Raw genomic sequence first — 12,809 nt, 5'->3', positions numbered from 1 at the left:
GCTAACAATTGGGTGAAAAATTCAGTAGTAAGTATTGCATAAATTAGATTGAATTTTTTTTTAATGAACTCACCAATTGTTTTACTACTATAAAGAGTTGTTTCTTTTGTGTTATGCCTATGTAGCACTTTTAGTTAAAAATTATTTTGATGGAAGATATGTAAATACTAATCATAAATGCCATATTTCTTTGTTATGCAAGCTTTTAACCTATAATATAATCATCTGAGCAGTTTAAATGGCATAAAATATATGCCTTTTTTAAAGTTTTAATATAGTCTACGATAGTGTTTTAAAAAACTACATAGCATTGTGTTTTTTGTTACTGTAATTTATTTAATAGTTGTGGTAAACAAATTCAAATTGGTAGGTGATTGCTGTTTTTTATTATGCAATATTTGCAAAGGTGGGAAAAGGGTTAGTACTTATTACTTGACTGTAAGTAATTTAGGGAACATAGGAACTCAGTATGGGCTGAGTTCTGAGTACACAGGCTTGTCATAGCTCATATCAAAGGAGCACCTTCTATGCTTCCAGAATTCTCTTATGTTCTTTTTTAGTTTTAGAACTAGAACTGTTTATCTTTTAACGTTATTTAGATCCTTGTTTCAGGAAGTTCAAAGTGCTTTAGAAAATGCTATTAATCTTAAAATATCTAAGAATGATGGAATGAATATTTTGTATTGATTTTGTTCACAATAATTAAATTTTTGTGTATATATATGAAAATTTCAAAACACCAGTTCTGAGCCTGTTAGAATGTCTACAAACATGAGCAGTTTTAGAAAAATTTAAGAAACATTTTGGAGCGTTGAAAATAATTGAAAGTCCTAATTCTCACCCGTCAGATCACTAAGCCTGCCTTCCTTTAGTCCATTTCCATTGGTTATACTAGTTGTGCTAATTGTTAACGATAGAGAATTAGTGATTAGAGAATTAGCCAAGGCTTTTCCTTTGGTTTCTCTGAGATTTAGTGTGAAGATATCTGTAAGATCTGACCCTCAAAAATTACCTGCTTTCAACATTTTAGAGAATACACTATCAGATGGCAGAACTGGCTGTCAAATTGGAATGTAGGAAACAAATTCTCTTGAGATACTGATGATTGAGGCCCAGGAACATACATGAATATAATCATTTTAGTGGTGTGTGTGTGTGTGTGTGTGTGTGTGTTTTAACAACTCTTTATTAAAATGTCAGTGTGAATAAGTTAAATTCTGTTTTTAAAAAAACGTAGTAAAATAAAAGCTAAAAGAACTTCTTGTGCATTGCCTGATGTCCTCGCACCTTCAATCTGCCATTTGTTAGAGGGCTAATAATCTGAGGTCACTTGTCCTATAATACCTGAATTCTTCAGAGTTGGTCATACTTTAACATATATCTCAAGTTGATCTGCAACTGAGATCTTATTAATTAGTTAAATAACTACACTTTAACCACTCTTTCATTTTGCTTATGTATTCATTGAGCATCTCCTATACGCCAGGCACTGTCCTAGGCACTGGTAATAGAATGATGGATGTGTTAGACCTGGCTCCTGCATGCCTAATTAGAGACAATCGGCCATTAGAGTAGAGTAAGAATTGCAGTAAGAACACATGAAGCTTATGAGAGGATTTCCCTCTGTGTCTGCTTCCCGCCTGAGTTGAAATTTAACTGAAATCAGGGACTAGAAAAAAGTTGGCAGATTTTCAGTTTCTCCATTGGAAAATACACAGTTTGTAACAGTGTACTCCTTAGTTAAGGTTTTTAACCCCTGTTGCCCTTCCCCCTTTGGTTTTCCAACTCATTCACAACTCTTCTTTTGCAGCTTTCAAAGTGTCAGGTTTAGTTTGGGTAGCCATGGCATATAGGAATCCCTATCAGATATAATAGATATTGAGGAAACAGTCCTGAGATAGGTAAGCACCTCATGTCTCAGTGGTAAAAGACAGGGTTCAGAGTGGTTGCATGAGCAGAGAAACAAAGAAAATTCTGTCAAGATTGCAGAATAGTAACCGTGTAAACTGGAAAGTCCAGTTAGAATTCAAAGGAAAACAGAGATTGGGAATTAAACATCAAGATGTTTTACAGTAAGGACCAGAATCAGCATTCACAGGCTGGATAACCAATACAGAATGAGCTGTAAGAATGATCTTGATGCTAAGCCAACAAATACCTGAGGCTGAGTCTCCATCCATTATTCTTTCCTGAGCCAGAATTGGAATTGGACTAATTGGGGAGTAGAGTTTAGGTAGGCACACTGGATGAGACTTGGAAATAAGTCCTCAGATTTTTAACATTTTATATACATAGGAGATCTTGATTTAAGGCCTCACGTTACCATTATATTGCTCTGTGTGTCTGAGCTGTCACTTTACTCTCTGAAGTCCAATTTCTTCATCTATAGATTAATGAAAATACATACTCTTGAAGGTTCCTTTGAGTTCTTACTCCTGAATTCTATACAAAAGCCAAGACTCCCCCCACCTCGCCCCACTTTTTAACTTATCCCCTGTAGTTTTGCCCACAGAAGCTGCTTATTTTTCTTTGATGACAGAGGGACCAAGTTTGGTTTTAATTAACTCTAAGTGGTTTTGAATGCACAAAACAGAACATTGAAACATTTTATTTATAAGCAAATGTAATTGTACAGTTTTGCCAAGCATTATAAGGATAATGTTTTTAAGTGGGATATCCTCTTGCTCTTTCTGCAACTGCATGATCCAAACCTTTTCCATGATATCTAAATTGAGAAACCTTTAAACTTGGGAGACATAAGGAGAGAAAGGAATAGCTGTCCAAATTCTTTTAATACCAGGAATCCTTGAAGATATGTCTATCTGAGGAGATTTCTAGAATCTATGCCCTGAGTTGGTAGGGTAACCTCTACCCTAAAAATGAGTCTTTTTTGTGTGAAATGAAAAATAAGAATGAACTTTCATAATTGAGAATTATTAAGAACTATTGGTAGTGGAAAGTGGGCTCCTACAGATGGTTCTCTACTTACTGATACTGTTTGTGACCTTGGGCAAATGATTTTACAAATTTAGTTTTTTCATCTGTAAAATGAGAGAAAAACCTATGCCTTCGCATTTATTTTTGTTTTATTTCATTTTGTAAAATAAATTTATTTATTTATTTATTTATGGCTGTGTTGGGTCTTCCTTGCAGTGTGCAGGCTTTTCATTGTGGTGGCTTCTCTTGTTGTGGAGCATGGCCTCTAGGCGTGTGGGCTTCAGTAGTTGTGGCTTGCAGGCTCAGTTGATTCGCAGCAAGTGGGGTCTTCCTGGACCAGGGCTCGAACTCGTGTCCCCTGCATTGGCAGGAGGATTCTTAACCACTGCACCACCAGGGAAGTCCCTATTTTTATTTTAAATTTAAGAAACGTTAGATGGAAAATAAAAGAAAAAAGAAACAGTATGGTGCTTACTATGTGCCAGGCAATATTCTAAATATTTTACAAATAACAACCTATTAACTACCCTCTGAAGGTCAATACTACTATTATTGCCATTTAATAGATTTTTTAAAAACTAAGGCAAAGAGAGGTTGTATCGCTATAACTTGTACAAAGCCAAACAACTAGCAAGTAACAGAACTGTTTGCCTGACCTCAGAGTTCATGTTCTTAACTATTACTTTATGCTACATCATGAGAATTAAGATGAGGAAGCACTTGATAAAACACTCCACAACTCAAGATGATAATGATCATCTTTGTTTAACTGAATGTTTGTATTATGTGACAATTAAAATTTATAGCCAATTTTCAAAGAGCTAGATTATTATAAAAACATACACATGACTTTGTTTTTCAGATAGAACCTCAGAATATTCATTGTTTTAATCATAATTTTGAATTTTGGTGGTTACTGTAGATGTACAGCAGAAATACTTGGTTGAATTTAAACCACACACGTCTAGAAAGCTGCTTTTAAAGTCAGTCCATGATAAGTTTGTTTACAGATCACTTGCCTTTTTCATAATAGAGTGCTGAGGATTTTTTTAAATTCAGTTTAAGCTTTGTTGTTGGCTAACAAAAACAATATTTTTGTGTTTGAAGGTACTTTTCTGACAGTGGAAATATTTATGTGTCACTAGTATTAATAAAATAATAGTACAGATATAAAGTTGCTTTCATTTATAGCCACAGCCACTATTTTTTGCACTTGTCATTAAAGTCAACTTTGTCTTTTATTCTCTGCTTAAAGACTTCTCATGGTGTATAAGTCGAGTTGCACTAGGAATGAAGAAACCTGGATTTCTCCAGTATGCATACTGCATACAACTTTAAGCAAGAAAGTTAATGTCTTTTTACCTTACTCTCTTCATCTGGAAGTAAGGTAGATTAGGCCACATGATTTCTAAGGTCCTTTACAATTCTCACTTAAAACAGAAACACTCAACACATACCTATGAGATTGGACCATATAAATGAGAAACCAAAAATATTTCAATGTATGTAGAACTTAACCCATTAGGAGATAAACATCTATGAAATATTAAGAATATTTTTATAAAGAAATGGATGGGTTAGTGTAACTCTGGAAGTGCCTGCAGTTGGGAGAGGATTGGCTAAAGTTAGCAGTACAGAAAGAAAAAGCAGTGGTACAGGGTGAGAAATGAGTAGAGCGTGGTATAGACAGCAGTTTGGGTAGAACACAGAGAGCAGTAAAAGATGAGATTAAGAACCAGAGGTGGGTGGAGTCTTAAGCAGGGTCACCTCAGTGTATAACTTCAAGAGGCAGTGTTCACATCAGAATCTGGCAATGCCCAGCCAGAGTAGCTACCTCTGTACAGTGGCGCTGGCCCTAATGTCAGGCTTAAGAGTTTACACTGGGTTTAATAGGAAGTTAGGGAGCCAGTAAAACAAACAAACAACAAACAGAAAAACTTTGAGGAATGTGATGGAATGGCTTTCGGGAAGATTAATCTGCATCAGGGTGCAAGATGAATAAGAAAGGGCCTAGAGTCCTAGACCATAGCTAGGAGACTGGTGTAGTAATTTATGTGTAAAGTAATAGGAATCTAACTTGGTAACTGTTTTGAGGTTAAAAAGGAAGGTTTAATTTCAAGAGAAATTTGAAGACCAAGTTAGTGACTTGTTCAGTCACTGGATTTTAGGACCATAAAGAGGGAGAATCTCCTGCCCCTGTAACATAGACTTAGAAGGGAACTTCTCTTATTCCCTTTTGGGATTTGGAGACAACTTTGTATGAGTGATGATTTTGCATGTGTAATACTTATATTGTGATACATGAATTGCCATTGTGTTGAGAGGACTAGGAAAGTAGGCTTTTGTATTTATCATCTGTACCCTTCAGAATAATTGACAATGTATGTCACATCTAATCTTCCATCATCACCACCTACTGAGATCGCTATTGTCAAAGTCACCAATGACTTCCTTATTGTCAAATACAGTGGTCATTTCTTTGTTTATATTTTATTAAACCTCACTAGTGTTTGAGACCATTGGCCATGCCCTCCATGAAACATTTTTTTTCTCGCAGCTTCCATGATACCATACTTGACATATACCAGCTCCTTTTGCTGGTTCATCATCTTCTAACAGATCTCTACTTCTTAGAGTGCCTCTGGCCTTTGTCATGAATACCCTCTACATGCTTCTAGGTAACTCTTCACTCTAAATACTATCCAAATGCCAATGATTCCCAAAACTATATCCCCAACCCTGGAAAACAACAACCTCCTAACTAGTATACCTACTCTGATTCTTTTTCCCCTATTCTGTTATCAACATAGCAGTCAGAGCGATCATTTAAAAATGTAAATCAGATCGTGTCACTTCTCTAGTTAAAACCCTCCAGTGACTTCCCATTGCATTTAGGATAAAATCTGAACTTCTTGCCCTAGCTTCAAAATCCTGTGTGATGTAGTCCCTGCCCACCATTCTAAACTATAGTTCTTACCACTTTCCCTCTCTGCTACTGCCATTACTCACTTACTGCCTTACTCACCTTTTAGTTCCTGGGACATTACTCCTTTATTGTCACCTTAGACCCTCTGCTCAGAATGCTCTTTCCTCTGATTTTTGAATTGCTTGTTCCTTGTTCAGACCTTGGCTTAATTAAATGTTATCTGCTCAGAAAAGCCATCCCTCAACAGTTAGTATAAAGCATTTACATAATTATTCTCAATTTTTGCAATTATAGCATGGCACTTAGCACCATCTTCATACCTACATACTGGTAATATCAACTGAGAGTCCAGTTCTCTGAGCATAACCTCTTCTACTAATTCTTAACACCCTTTCTCAGATTCATCCATATGTTTCTCATATTATCAGTTTGAGATGCTAGTTCTTACCTAATTATTTTTAAAAGATTATTTATAAAGAGAAAAAAAGAAAGCAAAGCAAAGCAGAAAAGTGTTTCAAACTGCTAAGTTCTAATTTTTCAACACCAGAACCAGTGTGCTGTTACTTACGTGTGTCTTCACAAATTCCTCTACTGAGTAACCAGACTATGATCTCCTTAGCAGGAGTTTTACAAAACAATAACTCTAATTAAAATATATGACACTATGTAATTCTTTTATTTACATATTATTTTTCAGTTAATAGGCTTTATCATTTATCTAATGCCAGTCAGAGAATAGTAATTTATTTAAAATTTAGTTTATGTGTTTGTGTGTTTGCTTTATAGGACTGATAATATTTTGTTGCATGTATATCTTTGTATGCATGTGTAATTCCACAAACACATGATCATAACATTCTTTTGAGAGTTGTGTTTCACTTATGATGTAGATAATCCTTCCTTGTCAAAAGTAGATCTATATCATTATTTTAGATAAAACTGTACCACAGTATATTTAACCAGTCCCTTTTTGTTGGACATTTAGATTGATTACAGTTATTTTTGACTGGTATAAACATTTTAATAAATATCCTTCAACATTCATCTCTGTGTACTTGTTCTATTATTTCATTGGAATAAATTCATGGAATAATTTTTATTCATATTATTAGATTGTCCATCATAAGTTTGAAAGGACATTATTTTTAGAGAAACTTTCTTTTTGGCAATCCCCCAGGGGTTTTCATGCTTCTCTTGCCATTTTATTCCATATATAAGGGGGGTGCAATCTACTACCTTGGCAGGCTTTAGAAGTAAATTGAACAGTATATACAGCAGCCCAATGGTAGGAAGGACCTTCTTCTGTTTCCTTGAGACAGAGCTTTGAAGTATCCTAGGTTTTTGTTTTAAATCAAGGATCCAGAGGCACCACCATTAAGTGTTTATGATGAGTTCTGATTGAGAGGGGCTCCTGGTTAGGGCCTCCCAAGAAGGAAGTGGTGGTTCTGGTCTCTCCCCTAGGTTTTTTATGAAGTACTTCTGAAGAACAGAGATTCATAGACTCTCAAGGTTGAAAGAACCACTGCAAGTCTAATTCAGTTTCCACTTGACAGCTAAATCCCTTCAACCACACCCCTGGCAATTGTTTATCAGTCTGTTTGTGCCTTGGTGATGAAGAATTTACTTCCCAAGTTAGTCTGTTTCACCTATGGGTCATTCTGATTATTTAAGGTTTTCCCAGTGGCCAAATTATTAACCTCTTTTGTTGGAGAGAACAGATGAAGAACTTTAAGGTGGCTGAACTCCAGAGCCAGAAGAGTGTGCCACAAAAAAGGAGCTAGTCTGGTCATGGCTTCTAGTCCGACTGTGGTGTAAGCACTATCCTCATTGAGGTTTTGGGGGCAGAGGGACTATGTTTTGATTGATTAATTCCCACTCTGTAATGATTTGTCATTGATAGCCTGTGAGAATTTATAACATCCTTTCTGTTCTTTTCAAAGTTATGTTTTACATCAAATAATTTATCTCTTTTAAAATGTATAGCTAGTAGGTAAACCTTAGCAGCCCGTATTTGTCTAGATTTGCAACACTTTTTGTTTTTGTAAAGAGTAAATTGTTTTCAGAGACCCAAAAATTATACCTTATTTCTTGAGTAAGCTATGTCCTCAAAGTATCGTCGGATCTAATGAATTTTCTTTAGTATGACATAAAATTTCCCAGTTCCTCAGTCATATTCTTTACTACAGTAAACTCTGTGCTATGGCAGAGGTTTTAGAGATTGAAATTATCAAAATTTTAATAATGCAACTTTTCTAATGACTACTGTGTTTAGTATTCTCATTTATTAAAATTCAGACACTCATAAATTTTTCCTGACAAGTTCCTAAAGGTTGTCATCACGTAACAGTTCTTTAAAATTTTTATTGGAGTATAGTTGCTTTACAGTGTATAACAGTTTAATTTTTATCACTTTAAACTTGGTAATTTCTAGTATATGAGTAAGCCATTTCCTGATAGGGTTGTTTTTTATTTTTTTACAGTAGCTCCTTGTTAATTATCTATTTTAAATATAACAGTGTGTACATGTCAATTCCAAACTCCCAATCTATCCCCCTCCCCACCCTTCCCCCCAGTAACCATAAATTCATTCCCCCTTCCCACCCTTCCCCCAGGTAACCATAAATTCATTCTCTAAGTCTGTTTCTGTTTTGTAAGTAAGTTCATTTGTATCATTTTTTTCTTAGATTCCGCATATAAGTGATATCATATGATATTTGTCTTTCTCTCTCTGACTTAACTTCACTTAGTATGATATCTCCAGGTCCATCCATGTTGCTGCAGGTGGCATTATTTCTTTCTTTTTAATAGCTCAGTAATATTCCATGGTATTATATATGTACCACGTCTTCTTTATCCATTCATCTGTCAATGGATATCCTGCTAGGGTTTTGGAGATAAATTATAATTTAAAAAAAATACTGCCAAATATATATGAGACATTACTTAGGCTGTGAACCATCCTTGGTACTCACATGGAGTAACTGACATCTTGACATCATTCAGCTTTCCATAGTGTAAGAGCCACTGCTCTGCCACAATTCTTAGCTCTGCAGGATTACCCCACAGTCCGAGAGAGGGAAAAGGATGAGCCCAGAGAAATCTCCCGGGAGCTAAAATCATCCCATGTAGCCAGCCCATGGCAAGCCTGAGCTAGCCTTGAAAACCCACAGAACCATCAGAGAAAGGTCTGAATGGATTTCTTTTTATGTCTTTTGCTTCCCTCTGAAGGACACCATGGTTTAACTCAGTGAGTCCCAGGAGACCACAGGAGACCCTTGGCTTATGACCTAATTGGTTCCTGGAGGAAAGTTGAAAGTTGAGACCTCTTTTTTTCCCCCAGTTTGGCACATTATTATAAATTATGGTCCTTTTCCTGGAAACAAATCCTATACCACAATATTCCAAAATATATTGTTAAAATATATGTTGAATACATATTATTTATATTTTTACAAATGTCTATTAAAGTATATAAAGGCAAAATTTGTAGCCACAGTGAAAGGAAGCATGCGTGGGGTAGTTAGGGAGTCAGATTCTAGAACCAGACTTGTGTAGGTTCAAATTTCAACTTTGCAACTTCCTAGCTGAGTGATCTTGGGCAAGTTATTTAACCTCTCTATGCTTCGGTTATCTATAAAAATGGTGGTAATAGTCCCTTCTAGAGCTGCTTTGAGGAGTAAATGAGTTAATGTATAGAAAGTAGTGAGAACTGGCAATGCCTAACAACATTACTAAGTGCTGGCTGTTATTTTATATATTGCAAATGGTCATTTTAGGGACTGAATGGTCTTAAAATACCAGCTCAATCAAGTTGGCTCTCAAGACTCCTTCTTTTCCTGATAAGGCCTTCCTGAGGCTAGAAATAGGCACTCATCGTCATACTCTTCAAGGCTATTCACAATCAGGCTCCAGTCCTGCCTTTTCTACACTGTTTTTGTACAAATGCTCCACTCAAGTTGCACTTTCTCTCTCATGGTTCAGCTTAACATCTACCTCTTTGGCAAAATTTTACCACTGTTATCTGAACTTCTTTGGAATTTATTATATGCTTCAGTGTTCTATTGTTTTAAAAAATCGTCCCTGAATCAAATCCTTTGAAACTATTAGCTATGTGCAGTACAACTTTGTGTCCCCTTGTCACCTACTACAGTGTGCTAGGCACTTAAAATATGTGTTGCTTAGCTGACAGAGATAAGAGAAAGCAACCTTTTCAAGTTTGCACTATAAATTGAATTTCGTGTGTGCATGTACACATGCATGCATGTCCAACCTGCATAGCAGGTTAACAGTTTTAAAGACTAACCGTGCTTTTAAAATTGGAGGACTTGTGAAAAAATTTTAATTTAATATATCTAAGTGAAACATCTGCAGGTTAGATTGTTTGGAACTGCCTAGTAACCAAAAAATATCACACTTCATATATTGCAATACAGGCCTGCATCTCCTGTTGGATAATTATAAAATTTCTTCCTCTGAAACAACTACCACTGCATAGCAAGGAAAGAGAAGGACCCTGTGGCTGTGAGTGTCCACATCACAGAATTAGGGCTTTAAGAACAAGGAACTAGTTAAGGAAGGGAGAGGGAGAGAAAGGGAGAAACATACATTTGTATCTGCCTCTTTTTCTAATATTTAATAACAGTAATAAAACGTCTTAGCTGAAAATATTTATATGACCTAATAAGACATTTTGACCTTTTGGCTATTGGCGAAGTTTTGTGTGTGAAAACTATTGTATTTGATGTCCAAAAATATCATTATCTAAAAGATTATAAATGTACTCCTAAATCTTAAACATTTTAATTGAAGTTTACATAAAAACAATTTTATGCCGTAATTTTAACCGGCTTTGTCTTAAATGAAATTTTGAATTATCCATCATCATCTGACTTCTGTACCTTGTGAATTAAGAGTTTATTGGGTTTTTTTAATAAGTTTGTTTATTTATTTATTTTGGCTGCGTTGGGTCTTCGTTTCTGCGTACAGGCTTTCTGTAGTTGCGGTGAGGGGGGGCTACTCTTCATTGCGGTGCTCGGGCTTCTCATTGCAGTGGCTTCTCTTATTGCAGAGCACGGGCTCTAGGAGCGTGGGCTTCAGTACTTGTGGCTCACGGTCTCAGTAGTTGTGGCACATGGGCTCTAGAGCACAGGCTCAGTAGTTGTGGCGCACGGGCTTCGTTGCTCCGTGACATGTGGGATCTTCCCGCACCAAGGCTCGAACCCGTGTCCCCTGCACTGGCAGGCGCATTCTTAACCACTGCGCCACCAGGGAAGTACCAAGAGTTTATTGTATTTTAATTGCCTCACTTTTATTTTCTTTTCACTCTTTGTTAGTGAATATACTTGAATTTGGGCTATGGCATTAGTTATTTTAGACATAAAAAAATGAGTTCTTGTAAAGCAGTTATACTCCAATACAGATGTTAAAAAAAAGAAAAGAGTTCTTGTCAAGAATACCTTAAAGCAAGGACCCATCTTTCTTTCTTTCTTTTTTTTGATACCAGATAGTCTGGATGAATATTTTGAATATGATGCAGAGGAGTTCTTGGTCTCTCTGGCCTTGTTAATAACAGAAGGACGAACACCTGAATGTTCTGTTAAAGGTCGGACGGAAAGTTTCCATTGCCCTCCAGCACAGTCCTGTTACCCAGTAACTAGCAAACATGAATGTAGTGATAAGCTGGCCCAGGTGAGAATTGTGTTTTGAATGCTTTTTATCTTTTATATAAACCTGTTTAAATTCTGTCATTGACTTTGTTAAATCACAATTATAATGTTCACATTTAAGTATAAAATTGGTCACGACATAAAGAAAAGGTACTAATCCTGAAGTGCAGCTAATAATTTTGGCTGTAAACAAGGCTCTAAAAGGCCACAGTAGGTAGCTTTTCCATCAGCAGGCAGGTGGGCAGCCAGTTTCATACCTGCCTCCACACACACCCAGATTTAAGATTATCTTTGTTACTATGAATTAGCTTTTCTTTAGTTTTAGTCTCAGCCCTGGTTCATCAACTTTGTGTTCTTGTTTATTTAATAGATTGATGTTCATAATTATTTGCCCCACATTAATCACTTTCCCTCTTATATCCCTCCCCTTTTTACTGGGAGGATACTTTTTGCTATCATTAATGTTTTTGTAGAATACTGTTAAAAATATTTATTTTGATATGTAGCGTATAATTTGCTGTAAGGATTTTCCTCCCAGTTAGTCTCTTAACTGTAGTCCAAAATTTTAAACTTCTAAAAATGTTGTCTACTTTGAGTGTTTAATGAAAATGAGTTTTTAATATTTTGATCTTAGAATGAATCTTTCCTCTAATTAATGATGATGTAATTAACAAATGAGGCGAGGCTGGGCCATCTTGAGACCTGTCAGACATTGGGCATGGCAGTTCTTTTTCTGCAAAATAGAGCAAAGATATCCTCCCCGGAGAAAATTTGCATCATAATTGTTGTTTGCTACTAATCCCCACACTCTAGAGCTCCTAGTGCTGATGCATTGTTTAATGAGGAAACCTAAATAGGCAGACAAGCCTGAGCTGAGCCCTGCAATAGGCAACTCATTTTCATACAGATGTCTGCTTTACAATTATATTTTTCAAATTTAAATATAAAATTGGGTGGGCTCTTGAGCCATTTTGCTTATCTCCATCTTCTCCAAGTGTCGCCAAGCCCGAAGAACTAGGTCTGAGGTCGCATTGTTGTGGAAGAATAACCTTCCAATCATGGTGGAAGTGATGCTACTACCAGATTGCTGCTACAGTGACGATGGGCCCACCACAGAAGGGATTGATCTAAACGATCCTGCAATTAAGCAAGATGCGTTATTATTAGAAAGATGGATATTGGAGCCAGTTCCTCGACAGTAAGTTGAACAGAGTTTGAAGTTGTCCTTTGTAAATCAGGTTTTCTATTACTTTCTATAAATTATTTTAATAATATATCAT

General features: G+C 36.1%; 1 protein-coding gene across 8 annotated transcripts in view; it reads left to right on the top strand.

Annotated features, from left to right (window-relative positions):
* ATOSA (atos homolog A) overlaps window positions 1-12,809 on the top strand; it is a 114,852-nt gene that overhangs the window by 78,582 nt on the left and 23,461 nt on the right. For all 8 annotated transcript variants that reach the window (XM_082848760.1, XM_082848758.1, XM_082848761.1 and 5 more), the window contains exons 3-4: window positions 11,367-11,551; window positions 12,525-12,727. In XM_082848760.1, coding sequence (XP_082704886.1) covers window positions 11,367-11,551; window positions 12,525-12,727 — 388 coding nt within the window. The remainder of the gene's footprint in view (window positions 1-11,366; window positions 11,552-12,524; window positions 12,728-12,809) is intronic.

The sequence above is a fragment of the Leucopleurus acutus genome, assembly GCF_964270905.1.
Source record: "Leucopleurus acutus genome assembly, chromosome: 1".
NCBI classification, from domain to species: Eukaryota; Metazoa; Chordata; class Mammalia; order Artiodactyla; family Delphinidae; genus Leucopleurus; species Leucopleurus acutus.
Note: the sequence above shows the minus strand (reverse complement) of the source record. Positions and strands in the feature narration are given on the sequence as shown.